The 18,813-nt window shown below is 46.5% G+C and overlaps 1 protein-coding gene across 1 annotated transcript; it reads left to right on the plus strand.

The window, feature by feature from the left end:
- The first annotated feature begins 13,491 nt into the window (after positions 1-13,491).
- LOC117047993 (40S ribosomal protein S11-like) lies at positions 13,492-14,042 on the plus strand. Its single transcript, XM_033151286.1, has one exon. The coding sequence runs from the start codon at positions 13,511-13,513 to the stop codon at positions 13,988-13,990; it is 480 nt and encodes a 159-aa protein (XP_033007177.1). The 5' UTR covers positions 13,492-13,510; the 3' UTR covers positions 13,991-14,042.
- Positions 14,043-18,813: the final 4,771 nt, after the last annotated feature.

An 18,813-nucleotide genomic window follows, 5' to 3' on the forward strand; every position in this document is an offset into this window, starting at 1 on the left:
GATGTGGAGATTTGAGCCCAGGTTTCCCACACCCCAGTCCAACAATTATTGTACTATACTACATTGACTTTGTTGACTGCAATAGTAGCCAGGGGGAACTAGCCAGGCATAATAAATTTAGAATAGCCGAGCGATGGGGAGTCCACGAACTGAAGTGAACCCCAGCCGACAAAGCATGAAGGCGAGTTAAACCGCGGAGTGAATTTGACAGCAGGGTGAGGCCGGGGCGTGCTACTCTGCCCCTCCTCTCCTTGATCTAAACAAAACCTCAGCTTCTAATAACTTATGCATTTGGAAAGCCAACAAGGGGTGTACGGTTTCCCCAGTGTCTGCCATATGAACAAATGCCTGCCTGCTGGACAAAAGCTGTGAGGGTGTCCTCGATGCACCGAGCTCCTGGCTCTCTGGGAACAAGTTTGTTCCCTTGAGGCCACAATGGCTAGCCTAGAAAGGATCTCAAGGAAGGAAGGTTTCACTCTGAGGAAGAGAGAAACAATCCCTTAGAAGGGACCCCTTCCTTGGAGCATGGGCAGCTGCCCTTTCATGCCAATGATACTTCTCTGGAGGGCTGGGAGGAAGAGGGAACCTGGTGGTGGGTGATTCAGTCATTAGGAACATAGAAAATTGGTGTGTGGTTGGCCTATGGACTGCAGGGTGAGTTGCCTGCCTGGAACCTGCAGCAAAACGCTGTAGTGTGGAATACTCCTGTTTGGTGTCACAGTCAGCCTTCTTTTCATATACTCCTCCATCCCACCACCTCTCACCTGGTTTTTGATCCCATCCCCCGCCAACAGCCAGCCTTCATCACATTGCCATGGAACATTATCAGTCCTCAAAGAGCTGCTTTTGCGAGTTCCTTCTCACTTTCAAGGTTTTCCCTAAATATTTTTGTATTTCCCCAGTGCCACCGCCACCCCTCCTGATAGCTTGTGTGCAGTTGGTACCATTTTTGGTTACGTAAGGATCCACTCTGAACTTCAGGAATGGAATTACCTATCCACATTCTAATCTCCCTTTGCCACTTACTTATCCACCCCCTCATGCTGTGTCAATACATAGATTGCAGTTCTTTGCAGAAATGTGTCCTTTTAAATTCTTTATTCTCTCTGTACTATGCAACAATGGGCATGGGAAGAAGGGGAGTACGGGAAAGCTCAAAGAGGTTTCTCTGCTGTGGGCCCAGCAAAAAAAAACTTGGATGTAGGTACTGGGGAAGGAGAGCATAAATTTGTGAATTCTTCAATAGTCCTCCATAAGTCAAACAGCTTCCAGTTTCATTACTACACTGATTCCTTCGGAAAACATCTGGAGTTTTAATGCTTTTTTTCCCTATCGCTGTTAAATATTTTTGTTTTGTTTTGTTTTCCTACCCACTCCCCACCCCCACCCCTTGCTGTTTGGAAGAATTCATACAAAGTCGGTCAGCTTCAAGGGGAAGGAACCATGAGGTCTGTCAAATGAATAAAAGCAAAATCTTGTTGCATGTTGGAGCACAGGAGGAAATAATGTAGACGGTTACATAAGATAACCAGATATTTCAGCTCTTGGGTAGGAAAAGTGCGGGGTGGGTGCAGTTTCTTCACCCATTGCATAACACTAGAAGGGGGTGCCTGAATTAATGAATAGCAAATGCTTGAAACAGGCATTCTGTACACCACAGGCTAATAATGCAATAACGTAGCAGTTGAGCCCTAAATGAATGCTTAGCTGCTGGCCTGGTGGCTCATGCCAATTGATGAATTAAGTCATGTTGATGCGCCTTTTTTGATGCCAGCTCAAAGCACCCTGCACAATAGGAGAGGCTGATGTTTATAGCTGAAGCTTTACGCCTCGGGTTGGGGGATCAACAAAATTATTTGTGAATAAATATAGTAATCACTGGGTTAGTTATGGATGTCTGGTACCCATTACACGGGAACAAAACAAGCTTGCGACTATGGTATCCAGTAAACATTTCCTAAACAATGCCGTACTTAAATCAAGTTCTCGTTCTGTTCTTCGTCTATCTACCCTGAAGTGTACAAGAACTGTCAGAATAAAATAGCTTGCTGGCTACTAATTCAGAACCTGGAGAAGCCACTCCTTACATCCATGCATGCCAGTAGATTCCCGTCAGCTTGTTGGAGTGGAAACAGACAATAGTTTTGAAGAGAGTAGATGGTTTGAGAGAGGCTTAGCTTCCCATCATGTATATGCACATTTCTTTGTCCCTTTCACCAACCAGGTTTTTGAAGTTACAGGTAGGCAGCCGTGTTGGTCTGCCATGGTCAAAACAAAATTAAAAATTAAAAAAATTCCTTCCAGTAGCACCTTAGAGACCAACTAAGTTTGTTCTTGGTATGAGCTTTCGTGTGCATGCACACTTCTCCAGATACTGAATCTGAATCTAAGGGACCCAGGTGGCGCTGTGGGTTAAACCACAGAGCCTAGGGCTTGCCGAGCAGAAGGTTGGCGGTTCGAATCCCTGCCACGGGGTGAGCTCCTGTTGCTCGGTCCCAGCTCCTGCCCACCTAGCAGTTTGAAAGCACGTCAAAGTGCAAGTAGATAAATAGGGACCGCTCCAGCGGGAAGGTAAACGGTGTTTCCGTGCGCTGCTCTGGTTCGCCAGAAGTGGCTTTGTCATGCTGGCCACATGACCCAGAAGCTGTCTGCGGACAAACACCAGCTCCCTTGGCCTATAGAGCGAGATGAGCGCCGCAACCCCAGAGTCGGACACGACTGGACCTGATGGTCAGGGGTCCCTTTACCTTTACCTTTAAGCTTTTTCATGCATGACCTTTTTTACAGTGTACAACTAGAAAACGTAAAGTTGAGCATTTGTTTGGGAATGTGCTTACTGTACAAATACACCCATCAGAGAGTGGAGATTGGCTGCAGCTCCCTGCAAAGTGAGCATTCGGAACCAAATCCTGGTTTCATCTCAAATAGTTTAGAAAATGCCCCCTATTCATATTCACTTCAGCTTTCAAAAACAAACTACAAAATGACTCTCGCGGCCTTTGCAGTTGAAGTTGAGATATCACGCAACACAGTTTTCCTCTTCTCTCAATCATCCTAAGGCACCCACATCTAATTTTTGATATCCTAGTGATCTTGTTGATGTCTCCAGGGTTCATAACATGCTTTGTTCAAAAGGAGATGAAGAGTGGCAGAAAAACCACGAAGGCTGTGGACATATGAGAGTCCTGAGAGGACCCTGCTGCTGCTAGTGAGCTGCACTACCCTTACTGAGTCATCACTAGGTTGTGCAAGTGGTTTCCTCTTTTTTTGCCTTTTGACCGGGGATTGTTGCAGGACAAAAGAAATGTGTGCCTCTACCACAGGCAACAATGGCTCTGCAACACCAGCATCAACAAAATCTATTATAGACTGTCTCCAGCCGTAGTCATTTCAGTTCTGGACCCTACCCTACTGGTTTCAATTAACTGCACACACATGGCAGCTGGAACCAAATCCTGAAATGTCTTGCCTTGAATTTAGTGTGTGTCTATTTTAAAAGTATGAATATCTTGGGAGTGGGGGCAAACCACCCACCTCCCAATTCTCCTCTGGCTTAGCAAGGATTCAGCACTGCCAGCTGATTCTTCTTTTCCATCTACAACTCTTCAGCTGTCGTTTTCCGTTTTAGATGGAAATAACTTTGTTTTGAATAAAATGCTGGTGTTGCTTGTGAATTTTAATCCCTCGGTCCTCAGCCCTAATAGGGGGAAAGGTGGTGTTAGGAAGGCTTCATGGCAAGAGAGCCCTGTGAAAATACTTTCAAAGCAGTCCGTCCATCTTTCAAGGCAGTTTAGTAACATGGTTAAAGGTAAAGGGATCCCTGACTATTAGGTCCAGTCGCAGACGACTGGGGTTGCGGCGCTCATCTCGCTTTATTGGCCGAGGGAGCCGGCGTATAGCTTCCAGGTCATGTGGCCAGCATGACTAAGCCGCTTCTGGCGAACCAGAGCAGCGCACGGAAACGCCATTTACCTTCCCGCCGGAGCGGTACCTATTTATCTACTTGCACTTTGACATACTTTCGAACTGCTAGGTTGGCAGGAGCAGGGACCGAGCAACAGGAGCTCACCCCGTCGTGGGGATTCGAACTGTCGACCTTCTGATCGGCAAGCCCTAGGCTCTGTGGTTTAGACCACAGTGTCACCCGCGTCCCAGTAACATGGTTAGGTTGACATTTATTTTTAATACTGCTTTTTGGCCAAAGACACGTGGCTGAGCCCAGGCCCGGCCCGAGCCTACGCCATGGCGGCTAGCGCTCCAAGAGAGCAGGCCTGGGCCTAGAAGAAGGCCGCACGACAGAGGAGACCACAGAAGAGAAGGTATTGCTTCTTAATTTTTTTAAAAAACAACTTTTTAATAACCTTTTTTTCCTCTTTTCAAAAAAAAAAGTGCCCCTGGATTCTTTGAAAACAATCTGGTAACCTTAACCTAGGTTTGTTTGGTTTTTTAGACTGGTGTGGATCTGGAAGCTGGAAAGAGATACAGGGGCTTGACTTGGTCTCTGTGCCAAATTCAAAGCTATGAACCCTGGAGTCTCTTGCTGGTCAACAACAGGGGTGCCTGCGACAATAGCATGTGTTTTCTCTCTCTCTGGCTCTCTTCTCGGCCCCATCCATGCTCTTTCTTCTTATCTTTCTCTCTCAAAAAGAAGGTTGTGTTAGGCATGCGGTAGAGGTTGCCCTCTAGGTGAGGTTGGGCTATGTCTTGCTCCAGCCAGCATAGCAGATGGTGAGAGGTTATATAAGCCGTAGTTCAACAACATGTATAGGACACCAAGCTAGCTTCTGCTGCTGCAGGCAATAAGGTATCCAAAAAATCTAGAGCCAGCTTGCTCCCCTTCCTTGGCCCAGCATGGTATTCCATTCAGGGCTGCAATCCAGCATGAAATCACTCTGTCGCCTTCTTTTCCAAGCGCACAACTATGATTTGTTTTGTTTTGTGGCTTTCATTCCCACTTGGAATCCTCCACAAAATGGTTGAACAATGCGGTCAACTGATTCCAGTGCTTCTCTCTTTGCTATTTCAGAGAGAGGGAGCAATGCCCCCACTGGGGAGTCCCTGGCCTTCCCCTGTCTGAACAGCCCAGGGCCAGCTTCCAAGAACATTAAATTTCAGCCGCCTTTTCCACTCGGAGCATGGTTAGTTTTGTACCGCCCCCCCCCCCCGTCCTCCACCCTCCTTTTTCTTCTCTGGGTCTTTAAAGCAGGAGGCACTCCAGCCAAAATATTCGTCATGTTTCCAAACTTCCCTGCTGCTTGATTTATATACTGAGAGGGCCGAGGGAAAGATTCCAGAGCCATGTGCTGAGTGTGAACGAACTTACCTGCAGATGTGCAGCCAGCCATGTCTGCTAGTGTGCTATGGCCAGTTCTGCCCAAGTCCGGTCATCCATGCTGGACTCTTGGCCGAATGCTCTTGGTTAGAATGGATGCGTCACCATTTCATGCTTGTCGAGCAGAAAACGAGAAAACCCAAGGCCTTCAGCATGCCGGACTCTCCCAAGTTACCTCTTTTGACAGGGCTCCTCACTTCCCCAAGCAGTAAGATGTTTTAGGGCAGGGGTCAGCAAACGTTTTCAGCAGGGGGCCAGTCCACTATCCCTCAGACCTTGTGGGGGTCCGGACTATATTTTTTTTGGGGGGGGGGGGACAAACGAATTCCTATGCCCCACAAATAACCCAGAGATACATTTTAAATAAAAGCACACAGTCTACTCATGTAAAAACACGCTGATTCCCGGACCGTCCACATGGCGGATTTAGAAGGCGATTGGGCCAGATCCGGCCCCCAGACCTTAGTTTGCCTACCCATGTTTTAGGGCACTGCTCCTTAGGTTTGGCTTCCTTTGGAGGAGAAACATACCATGTCTTTATGTAGAAACTAGTTTGTTGATCCATCTTTCTTCTTCCACAGCCATTGGCTTTGCTTTCTCATCATTGTATTAGAGAGGAAACCCACCCCCCACCCCGGACATGAGTAAGAAAATGTAAGATTAAAATGCTCTCTGAAACTTGATCATTCTTTTTTAGATGAATGGATGGCTGGGGGAGGGGTTGGATGTAGAAAGCTCCCTACTTTGAATCAGTGTGTTTTTACATGAGTAGAATATGTGCTTTTATTTAACATGCACCTCTGGGTTATTTGTGGGGCATAGGAATTCATTCATTTCCCCCCGCAAAAAAATATAGTCCGGCCCACCACATGGTCTGAGGGACGGTTGAAAAAGGTTGCTGAGCCCTGTTTTAAAGGCCTGCAACCACATGAGCGGAACCAATTGTGCAAATATTTAGCAGTTGTTTCCACTTTCCCCTGCCTCCCCTAATGATCCCTGCTGGCTGAGAGTTTTGTGATAAGAACACACACGGTTGGCCCTGTCCATGTAGCTATGAGCCTAAGCGTGAATCCCCATCTCCAGGGCAGAAACAAAGTAAGCACAACCTGTGATATATTAGCATTTCCCCAGCTGTTTTGCCTCCCCCTCTTCTGAACTGAGGCAGCAGAGTTTTACATAGCAAGAGCAAGAAGAGGCATTCAGTTGGCAAAGGAGTTAGGGCTGGGTTGTGGCTGCCGTGCCATAGCCAAGGATACTGCCGGTTCTGAGCATGCACAGCATTGCTTCCTTCTGGACCGCAAGTTCTCTGAGACAGGCATCCATATTGTTGTAGTCAGAGCTGTCTGTAGTGCTGCTTTTGCACCTTGCTTGCTTATTTTTGAGGGGGGAGAGAGAGAGAGAAAGAGAATGTAGTCTGAGCCCCCAAATGATAGGATGAGCATCCTCATGGCTTTTTCAAAAATTCATTGGATTGGAAAGGGGTTGGGGACAATGGTGGCCTCAGCGACGAGCCTCCTGCTCATGCTTTTCCTGGACTTTATTTTGGTAACCTGCACCCCGTCCCGTTGGAGTGAGGATAGGAGAGGCAGGAGAAGTATGGCTGCGCATCCTTGGCCCTCTCCTGACAGTCGTGCTATTGCATTCTCTGCGCCCTTGCTGGGTTTATGGTACCGTACTTAAGAAAAACATTTGTATTGTGGGGTGGCAGGTGAGCAGTGGCTCTTTCACTGGTTGTGGCATTTTTAAAGGTGAGTCCTAAACATGCCCCCTCAGTATTGTACTCAATAGGACGTACTCCCAGGTAAACAAAGTTATGAATGCAGTCTTAATTGTGAAAGGTTGCTTTCAGCTGTCCCCTCTGCTTTTATTTACCGGTTCTTCATTTATTTTTTCCTCCACCCTTGGCCCTTCTTAGACCAGAGACAGAGAGCACATTTTAGGAGACCCGAAGCTGGTTTGATAGAGCCTTCTCTGCTCATTTCTTGAATCCTGCAAAACCTGTTACCCAAAGAAAGTGGTTCAGGAAAAAATAAAATGTGCACACCTCAGGTAGCTGTGGTTCTATTTTACACCCATCAGTTTCCAGCCTCACGGACCCTTATTTATTTTTAGTCCAGATCGGACAGATATGTACAGGGGTAATAAGGTGGGGTTAGAACATTTCTTTTCTGACTCATGCGACATGATTTTTTTTTTTAATTCTTTTTTTCTGTTTTCTTGTTGTTTAAAGAAACAGATAAAAAGTAATACCATTGTGTATCCTTCCCACTGGGTAACGTATAAAATAAGAAGTTGTATGAATCAGACTTCCAACTGCAGCATGAGCACAGATTCCCGATACAGGTTACGTAGAGTGCGGCGAATCCTAACCAAAACACCCACTATCCTGGCCCCACACCTTTCTTCTTCTTTTTCTTTCCACTCTACACTCCCCACTCTCTCCCCTTCCAACTGCCAAAACGGTTGTTCCCTCCTTTTTAAACCGGGAACCGCCCCGCCCCTAAAGGACACGCTGTCAGTTAAGATGGAGGTGGATTAACTCTTACTAAACCAGAGTGTATAGAATCTTCCATCTTAGGGCTAATCCGTTTAACTGCTTAAAACACAGTGAGGTAATTCACACACACAAACTGCATTGCAAGACACATTTTTACTTGCTGTGCATGCCGTTGTCCGATTACCTGATTTGTTTCCCTCTGCCTGCCACCCTCCAAACTCCTGTTAAATGAAGCCACTAGCTGCGCATGCGCAATGAATGTCCAAAATGTACACACCACCTAAGAGCAAAGTGAATGTGGCTTCCATTTTCAAATTGGATGGGAGCTGGTTTGTGGGAAACCACATCCAACCGGACTGTTTCCCCTCAAGAAGCTACAGGATGCAGATGGTTTGTGGCTAACATTGTGTGATTGGGAGCGCACTGGAGCAATGTTTATGGAGTAAATGGTAATGTTTATACAGTCTCAACGTGACTTAGTGGTGACTAACCGGGACTGTGATTTGGGCGTTGTGGTGAACAGCTTGGTGAAAATGTTGACCCAGTTGTGTGGCAGTTGTGAAAATGGCTAATTCTGCGTTGTGGGCTGAAAACAAAACTGCTTCTGTCACAATGCCTTCGTACAAATCTATAGCACAACTGCGCTTGGAGTACTGTGAACAATTCTGGTTGCTACACCTCAAAAAGGATATCTTAGAGCTGGGGAGGTTTCCGAAAAGGGCAATTGAAATGACCAAGGGGATGGAACCACTCTGTAGGAGGAAAGATGAGTAAGCAATGGCATGACGAAAGATGGATGAAATGATTCACGCTGTAGAGAATGTGGGTAGGCAGAGGTTTTTCTGCCTCATAATGTGAGAATCCAGGGCCATTCCATGAAAGAAGAACTTTGCACGTTACATAAACTGTGGCATTTGCTCCCACAAAAGATAGTGATGGCCACCAACCTGGGTGACCAAGAGGATTAGACAAATTCATGGAGGATAAAGCCAACGGTGCTGGTTCCTGGGGGTCACAAGAGGAGAGTGCTGGCGCTTGTGGGCTTGGCCATTGTGAGAATGGGATGTTGGGCGAGGTGGGCCTTTGGCCAGGTCCAGTAGGCTTCTCGTATATTCTTCCTCGACCCATTCTGTATCCTCACTGCTTGGAGACAGAATGGCAATTTGGTTGTTCACTGCTTTCATTGATTCTTGAGGGTTAGCGTCAGCATTTGTCACTAATGAAAAATGCCGTCTTACAAATAAGCATTGCCACGTACCACAACGTTCAAAAACCATGGGCAAAATTTTTAGCATCTCAGATCACATTATGCTCAAACATCACATGTTCAAAAGCCTTTTGCTGGCTCTTCCCTTTGCCTACTCTCTTACTATTCGTCTTCGCTCCCCAGGGGCTACTTTCCCCTTTTATTCCAGCAGTGACTTATGTAAGTAACCAAAAAGGAAATTAGTAACAGGCCAAAGCTGGCTCCGTTTTGTTACTGAGAGCGTGTGATCTCAGCAGAAATATTTTTGTTACTACCAAATGCTGACGTTCCCCCTCCAGATTGGCACTTAACCGCTCCAAGTTCAGGGGCTGTGTCGTAAACCTATTCCTACAGCACAAAATATTAATCAAAAAACAACATTGTGTAATGAGGCCTGCAAACGGTAATCAGTGAATCAGCTAAAGCTTCAGTTGATTGATATACAGGAGACATACTGCATGTTTTTTCATTCTATTTTTAGTTCTAGTCTATTGCTGAAATAAGGAAAGATAATACTCAGCATGCATATTAGAGTGCTGTAGAATGTTCAATGTTTCAAATACATTACCTTATTGGAATTCTTACATCAGTCCCCTAAAGGTAGCCTTTACTATTATCACCCCCATATTGCAGATCGAGAGCTATTTGTCTCAGATAATTCCCAATTTGTAGCTTTTCTTAGCCCAGGGATGAGGAAACCTGTGGCTCAGTCCTTTTCCATATACTTAGTGTGTTAAAGGCCTTCCTGAATCCCAAAATGGTTTTTGACCTTCTAGGGGGACAGCAGACATGACTTTCACTGCCCGACATCTTCAAGAAAAATGCAGAGAGCAAACCCAACCCCTGTATATGGCATTTATTGACCTGACTAAGGCCTTCGACATTAAATCATAATGCTCTGTGGGCAGTCCTTCTGAAAATCAGATGCCCAGATAAATTTGTGAACATCCTTTGGCTGCTTCATGATAATATCACAGCAACAATTGGAGATAACAATGGCTCTCAAAGTGAACCATTCACAGTGGGGTCAGGTGTTAAACAGGGGTGTGTTATCGCCCCAACCCCATTTATTATTTTCATTGCCATGATGCTACACATTGTCGAAGGGAAACTTATAGCTTGTGGTATTTCCGGAGAGAGACAAACTATGAGCCCAGGTTCAGATAACTCGTTAAGTCACACCATGATTTAGCAAGCAGCAGAAGGAAACAGAAGAGAAATAAATGTGTTGGCCATCTCCTCTAGGAGCCTGTGCATGCATGCTAAACCATGTTCTGGCTTGGTATTGCATGCAAGCCATATCGTACTCTAGGAAATTAGGGTGGTGCCAATTGGCATTGTTCATTTAGGCACCTTCTTAAGGGCTTTTTCTTACTCATGCAGTCCTTTTCAGGGTAGCATTGTTCAATATTGTTCCTGCTGGTTTTACAAATAGATTTGACGTCTTCCTATTCTAGCTTTGTGTTTTGTATTTCATGTTTATTTATTTTTTGTACACTGCCACAACATTTTCAAATGGTGGGTTGTTTGCAAACAAACATACAAACAAGCCCCTTCCTTCTTAAGAGGGCCATATAACTCAGAATCATTTGTGCATCTCATAATTAGCTTGGTCTTATGGCACAACTCGGTCTTAACTGAAATCATTCATCTCTAAAAAGTGCTTGAAGGTGTCTTTGTTTAGCAGCCAATTTTTCTGAGTAACTGAAGCCCAGAGTCTTTTCAGGAATGTAACCCTTAGAAGTGCAGGGGTCAGCAACCTTTTTCAGCCGTGGGCCGGTCCACCGTCCCTCAGACCATGTGGTGGGCCGGACTATATTTTGAAAAAAAAATATGAATGAATTCCTATGCCCCAGAAATAACCCAGAGATGCATTTTAAATAAAAGCACACATTCTACTTATGTAAAAACATGCTGATTCCCAGACAGTCCATGGGCCGGATTGAGAAGGCGATTGGGCCGCATCCAGCCCACGGGCCTTAGGTTGCCTACCCCTGCCTAAGTGTATAGCAAAGTGATATCTTGGTCCACATGATGGGTGACTCCAACCTCTGACCTTAATCATCCAAAGCAAGCATTAAACGGATCGTTTTTTTCTGGGCTTGTACATATATCTCAAGGGGCAAATTAATATCTAAACCATGAATGACTATATTCTGTAACATGGGTCGGCAAACTAAGGCCTGAGGGCCGGATCAGGCCCAATTGCCTTCTAGATCCGGCCCGCAGACGGTCCGGGAATCGCCGCGTGGATCGCCAGCACGCACGTTCTTTCCCTCTGCCTCCCTCTCCCTCACATGGTGGTGCTTTTCTCCTCAGGGATGGAGCAATCTTGTCCCATGCCGGGCGCCGTCAATGGCGAGAGTTGGCTCGCCCGCCTCAGCGGGGCGGCACTGTGTGATGCCAGCTGCCGGCTGCTACTGCATTTTCCTCCTGCTCCTCTTCCCTCTCCCTCAGTCCGCCCTTCTTCTCTTCTCCACGCCCCTTTTTCGCACCACTTCCTCACATGTGTTCTTCGTCGCTGCCTGCCTCCTTGCGTCCCTCCTTCATTCCTCCCATGTCATGAAGTTCAGGCTGGTTGTTGCGGTGGCCGTGGCTGCTGCTTGCAGGTTGGTGGGTGCCTCTGTCTTCTTCTCTGCACTGCCTCTCGGGAAGCAGCAGCAACAACCGCAGCAGGTGGTGGGTAAAAGCTCCGGCGCTTCCCCGGTTCCCCTACCTCCGTCCGCGGCTCCTCCGCCGGGGCTGCTGCTTCTGTCTTTGCCGGCCAACACAGCCTCCTACCCCGCCACGGCACCTGGCCGGCTGGAGAAACCCAACTGCGGCTATTGGGACGACAAGTGGGACAGGTAAAGTGAAGCATCTTCAGGCCTCTTTGCGGGTGGGCGGAAATCGTTCATTCCCCCCCAAAAAATATAGTCCGGCCCCCCACAAGGTCTGAGGGACAGTGGACCGGCCCCCTGCTGAAGAGGTTTGCTGACCCCTGTTCTATTACCCGCTTTCAACTCACATAGAACTATTGTCTGTCACTATTTTGTGGATGGGGTTCACCCACAATACAAGAAACATACCGGTAGGTTGTGTAATCCAAGTGGATTTAGTGCTTCAGTGGGGGTTTCTTTCTAATACTTTTTGTGATAAGGAAAGTGGCAGGAAAATGCACTGGAAATCGTGAAAGAACAATTGCATGACACAAACTTGTATAACCTCCCCACAAACAAAACAGAATGAATGTTCGGTGGACAGCTGACGACTTCTAACTCTCCCGCAATGGCTGTGCGGACATTCTCGTGAACGCTCACTAAATCAGTTGTCTGGAAGTGATTTGCCTCCAGCTCAAAAGTGAGAAATGGTATTTCATAACAGATTTCTAAGTATATTGTGAATTGTACTTAAAATTGAGTGGCTTCAGTTGAGGAAAAGGCAGCCTTTGAATCTAGTCACGTTCTGCTGTGAGTTATAGCAGACGACTGCGGTATAGCATCGTGTGGATTCTAGGTCACTTTGTCTCCGGCAGTGAACACTTTTTGTGTCTGTTCTTTCTAATTGTTTTAAATTTATACCATGGCGTGCTTGGACTCCCAATGGTCCACTGCTTCCGCGGCTGCTGCTGCTGCTGCTTCTACCCTTGAGAGCAACTAGGCTATCTCCTCAATCTGACTGCCCTGTACATTTTTTCCTACAGGCGCTTCTGAGACTGAAATTTCAGCTCTGAGTGAAGAGGTGGCTTTTTCTGGAATTAATGCCAGGGCTGCATATTCTTTGTTTGAAAAAAAGAAAATGGTGATAAGTCTTGCTCTCCTTCTGGCGCTCACAGGTATACTGTTTCCATAGACAAAGGTTCTGTTATAATGGATGGTATCCAGCTATGTCTTACTCAGAGTAGACCCATTAAAATGAATGAGCGTGGCTGAGTTGGGTCCTTTTATTTCAGTGGATCTGCTCCAAGCAAAACTGAGTTGAATACCACCCAACGGATGGCAGTTGTTGATCAAACCATTCTGCGTTCATTTGCTCTAGCCCTGTGGTGGTAATAAATTTCATAAGTTAATTATGCAACTTCCTCCCTTTTGATTGCCACTGCTAGTTAACTTAACAGAGTGGCCGCCAGTATATGGGAGAGAGAATAATTTTCCACTACGCAATCTCACTCTCTCATTCATAAGAAAGAGCGCCACAGTCCGAGAGTGAAATTGCACCTTACATTAAATGCATTTAAAATTGCACGTGTGTGTTTGATTTCTCCTTCTCCATCTTTAGTTGGGGAGCTATTCAGTTATGGGTCAATCTAAGCCAGTGTTTCTCAAACTCGGACCCCCAGCTGTTGTTGCATTACCAACTCCCACCATCCCTAGCTAGGAGGACCAGCGGTCAGGGATGATGGGTGTTGTTGTTCAACAACAGCTGGGGGTGCTTTTTTCCGCCTCGCGCGGCCAAGATGGTGGACACGCAGACTGAGAGGGCGTATCAGAAGCAGCCCACAATCTTCCAGAACAAAAAACGTGTGCTCTTGGGAGAGACTGGCAAAGAGAAACTCCCCCGCTACTACAACAACATTGGTCTGGGCTTCAAGACCCCCAAAGAGGCCATCGAAGGAACATACATTGACAAAAAATGTCCTTTCACTGGCAATGTGTCGATTCGGGGCCGTATTTTATCAGGCGTAGTCACCAAGATGAAGATGCAGCAGCGCACCATTGTGATCCGCAGGGACTACTTGCACTACATCCGCAAGTACAACCGCTTTGAGAAACGGCACAAGAACATGTCTGTGCACCTGTCCCCTTGCTTCAGGGATGTGCAAATTGGAGATATTGTGACAGTGGGCGAGTGCCGTCCTCTCAGCAAGACGGTCCGGTTCAACGTCCTCAAGGTGACCAAGGCTGCCGGCACCAAGAAGCAGTTCCAGAAGTTCTAAAGTGGCTCCTCATGGCTCTCCTTGGGATGCTCAAATAAACCTTTTGTAAAGAAAGAAAGAAAAAAACAACAACAGCTGGGGACCCAGGTTTGAGAATCCCTGAAGTCTAAGCCATGTTATGACAGATCAGGACAGCAACTGGGCTGGGGGGGGGGGTTGTGTCGGTGATCCATGGGTGTTCATTACCATTGCTGTCTTTATTTTGTTTGCATTCTCAATAAGGGACAGGGTTTTTTTTCATGTGCACAAAGCTTGTCTTTAACAGGAATGTCCTGTTGTTTTCACTTAAATAAATCACTAAACGAAAAGGGTGGGGGGAGGGAAAGGGGAAAGATGTCACATTGACAGTGGTGGACCTACATTTTGGGGGGTCCTGAAGCTTGAACTGTTATGGAGGAGGGGCCTTCGCAACCAGCAACAAAGTCTGGGTTACCACTGTTACCTTCTTCAATGAGGTTGTTCCACAGCAGATCACTTAAAAATCATAATTAACTACTACAACTGTGACTTTGATTAAAATTGCTGTACTGGGATTATATAATATTGCATGAAGCACATTTTACAAAATACTCGTTTTCTGGTTTTTCTAGCAGCATATTCATGTGCGGTTGCATCATATGAGAGCTTCCTTGATGTGCCATTTTTCTATAGACAGCATGCATAAAGATTTTAAACACTCTTCAACAGAACAGCCAATTTACCACAACGCTCCACCTTTGCAACACCTGTGTTACTAACTCTTCAACTTTGGGATTGTTGAAATACAGTATTTTGTTGTTGTTGTTGTTGTTGTTCAGTCGTTCAGTCGTGTCCGACTCTTCGTGACCCCATGGACCAGAGCATGCCAGGCACACCTATCCTTCACTGCCTCTCGCAGTTTGGCCAAACTCATGTTAGTAGCTTCGAGAACACTGTCCAACCATCTCATCCTCTGTCGTCCCCTTCTCCTTGTGCCCTCCATCTTTCCCAACATCAGGGTCTTTTCTAGGGAGTCTTCTCTTCTCATGAGGTGGCCAAAGTACTGGAGCCTCAACTTCAGGATCTGTCCTTCTAGTGAGCACTCAGGGCTGATTTCTTTAAGGATGGATAGGTTTGATCTTCTTGCAGTTCATGGGACTCTCAAGAGTCTCCTCCAGCACCAGAATTCAAAAGCATCAATTCTTCGGCGATCAGCCTTCTTGATGGTCCAGCTCTCACTTCCGTACATTACTACTGGGTTTCTCCATAATCCAGCGCATGTTTGCAATTTGGTGAAATACAGTATACACACAGAAAAAAATAACCATTTGAGTCGTTTAAGCAATGTGGACCGAAGTCACTTCTGGGGCCCCTCTGGGATTAGCAGTCCCGAATCTGAAGCTCCATTAGTTCCGTAACAGATCCACCCCTGCACATAGCTTTGAAGTGATTTGTCACCCCTTTCTTTAGAAATCGGAACAACAAGGATATTTAAAGAAGCTGGCGCCTGCGTCCTTCCTCTCTCCCCAAGGTGCTACGCCTCTGCTCAAGTCCATCTCTTTGACCCTGGAAGAGATCCAGTTTCCCTTTCCAGCAGGGGATTTCATTCAAAGCACTGCCAAAAGGGTGGGGGGAGGCTTTCAAGCTGACTTTACAAGCCAGAGCATTTCCTGTGGGTACTTATTCCGTCTTGGAGAAGCTGCTGCTACTTCTGTTTTGCCAATGGAACATCTAATGCGATGTCTGTTTCCACAGTGCAGTCGCTGCTACTATAATCTTTGGAGGACTTGGTCCACTGATTCTTGCTGAGACACAGTAATTGCTGGAATCACCTTTTTAAAAAAAGAATATGTTCCTATTGAAGATTTTCTCGGGTTACAAAAGTACATACATAGTCTCCGTTTTCAGATCATCAAAGTCCTTTCTACAGATCAGTTATATTCAGTGTGAGGTGACGGCTATTTTGCACACACACACACACACACACACACCGGTGTGGAGGAGGTGATGGGGCAGGATGAAACACTGCCTGTTTCAGTGGGCAGGATGGGATCAGCTGACAAAGGCGAAAACGAAACCTCTTTGGACCTATGGGAGTGGCTGGGCAGCCTGGGCTCATCACAGATTGGCTGGCAGGCTGGGAGCGTCAATGGCGCCCTCTGGAGGCTTCGCCCTGAGCAAAAGTCCTGGCTAAACACCCTTGGTTTGGGCGCTGGGCGCTTGCTCTAGTAGCTGCTATGCACCTCGCCTTTTCTCGGGGTCCCAGGGCCAGTAAGCGGAAGCCACAGCTAATGTTAGAAGGCTTTGCGTGCCCAAGGGCCCAGGCCACGGGCTTGACCATCACCACTGAAAGGGTCATGGGTCAGCAGGGCTGGGAAAGATCCCTCAGAAGTGATCCAGAGGAGCCATTGATTAAGGCATCCGTTTAAGGCATCTGGGAACCAGCTTCAGTCTCATCTATGCTGCAGCAAAGGTGCATGGAAAATATTTTGCAAAGGCCCTGAGTATCATGGACTGAAGCCCAGTCTCTGCAGTTGGTAGGTTTGTCCAGAGCTCTCTGCCTTATCACATGGAAGCACCTCGTAGAAGGAAAGTTTTCCTCCTGTTTTCTGGTGAGCTGGATTTATTATTATTATTATTATTATTATTATTATTATTATTATTATTATTATTATTATTATTTTGCCATCCCATCAAAGACAAAACCCTCAGAACTTTACTTCGATGACCAGACTCACAAACCTTTTGGTAATTAAAAGCTGCTGGCAGAGACAAGAAACATGCCTTGCTTTCTGTTTCTGTTTTTCTGGGGGTTTTTTTTTTTTTTTTAAATGATTTAAGTTTCTCTCTGATCTCTAATGAAGACCTGAATTTTTTGTCTTCTCCGCCTTCCTTTGCTTATGCAATGAAAGGGGAAATGGGAATACTTGTTTTTTACATTAGAAAGTGTGTGTGTGTATGCGCGCGCATTTAACAGTCCATTTTTCCTGGCAGTGTCTGGATTTCTATACCAAAGAATTACAGAAAGCGTAACAGGGAGAGGTTGTTCCTTCTAGGTATTTCAGATTTAACAATCTGCTTGCAAGAGAGTTTAGAGCCTCTCTCAAGGCCTGTCCTTAATTTCCTTCCGAGCACATGTTCAGTTGTAGTGTATTCAGTTCCCCCACACACCACCCCCAGTCATGGAACATTTCTCAGGGGCTAATTCACACATTCGTGTTCCTTGCTTGCAAAGTGCAAGGCAAGCTGATCTCGCCTTATGCAAAGGAGGTGAAAGAAAGCAGAGCTCATGTGTGCCATAGATGCTTGAAATGAGGCTGCAATGGCAGGAGTCGGCCTTGTTGCAAAGGCCACCCTGGGATGCCTGGATGTTTTCCAAAGATGTTACAGTTACTCATCATGAGCAAGAAAAAAAGGAAACGGGATGCAGGGCGACTACTGATTAAATATGCTTGGGAGCCAATGCACAGTCTCCAACTGACCCAGAAATGCTCACGAAAACTCGTAAGCCATCACAGCTTCTCACTTTGTCACACAGAGACCCAAATTCCCAAGGGGCCTTTCCTTCAGTACAGTGATTCAGCGTGTTACCAGAAGTTCAGATCCATGCATCCTTCCAACACATTTCTTAGATCTATGCCTCCCGGCTCCCACCCAATATGGCGTCACTTCCTGTTTTTATGAAAACAAGACCTGGGTCACTTGAATGCCCTTTCACCTTTCCCCCGTTCCTCAGTCGGTCAGGAGCTGTGCCTGCATCCCTGCCCTGGCCTCTGAGGAGGAGGAGGAAGCTGAGGGATGGCCAAAGCCCCTGGACCCCCAGATGCGGAGGTTGTGACGGTGTGGGAGAAAGTGGCTGTGCTGGAGACAGAGCTGGGCGCCTTCCAGAGCCTTCTGGATCGGAAGAAGAAGCTGCAACTCAAAGCCCAGGCTAGCATCCCCATTTTCATCTGAGGAATGTTGGAGACTATGCCAATGCTGAAGCCACAGGGAGAGAACTGAAGGATGAGCAGCAAGCGCCAGCTTCTCCCGGCTTCTGTCCTCTTGCAATGACCTCTCCAGGCAATGTGGAGGGTCATCCAGACAGAACTTCCTTATCTCCTTGTGTCACATCAAAGCCCAATGCTTTTCCAGTGAAGTTGCTTCGCGTGTTCGGCTGGCAAGCCTCAAGTGGGAAGAACTGAGCACTGGACATTATTATTATTATTATTATTATTATTATTATTATTATTACACCGCCCTATACCTGGAGGTCTCAGGGCGGTTCACAACATGACTTATTCTTTTGCCTTTGCCAAGCAACAACACTTACAAAAGAAAGAAAGAAAGAAAAGTAATTACTGAACGTGCCACCTGCAAGATTTAAGGGCACACATTGCAGCATTTTAAATTAAATTTCTACTTAAGGTACATTGCTGCTTGTTGTCAGGAAGAGTCTTTCTGGGATTATATAATGGACTACCCAACTTAGCATCTTCTCAAGAGTTGCAGCAAGGATTAAGTGGTCAGTTGGAATCTGAGCCAGCCGTCTTCTCGTCCATGGGCTGTAGTCTACCGTATATACCCGAGTATAAGTCGACCCGAATATAAACCGAGGCACCTAATTTTCCTACAAAAACCTGGGAAAGCTTATTGACTTGAGTTTAAGCCGGTTCACCTTTGCCGCTGTGGAGGAGGAGGAGGAACGAGCAGCCCAAAAGCAACCCTTTGGGCTGCTTCTTCCTTTGCCAAGTTTGCATTTATGCGAGCAGTTCAGGAATGGAACAAGCTGCCTGGGGAGAGTAAAGAACCGCCATTCTTGTACACTTCTTAAGGAATGGTTGACTGGGGAGAGCGGGTGGCGGCACGAGTGGAGAGAAAGGGCT

Source organism: Lacerta agilis, chromosome 6, assembly GCF_009819535.1.
Source record: "Lacerta agilis isolate rLacAgi1 chromosome 6, rLacAgi1.pri, whole genome shotgun sequence".
Lineage (NCBI taxonomy): Eukaryota > Metazoa > Chordata > Lepidosauria > Squamata > Lacertidae > Lacerta > Lacerta agilis.

Bases quoted from the DNA above. Each gene is read 5' to 3' on its own strand.
- LOC117047993 (XM_033151286.1), top strand. From the start codon at position 13,511: ATGGTGGACACGCAGACTGAGAGGGCGTATCAGAAGCAGCCCACAATC.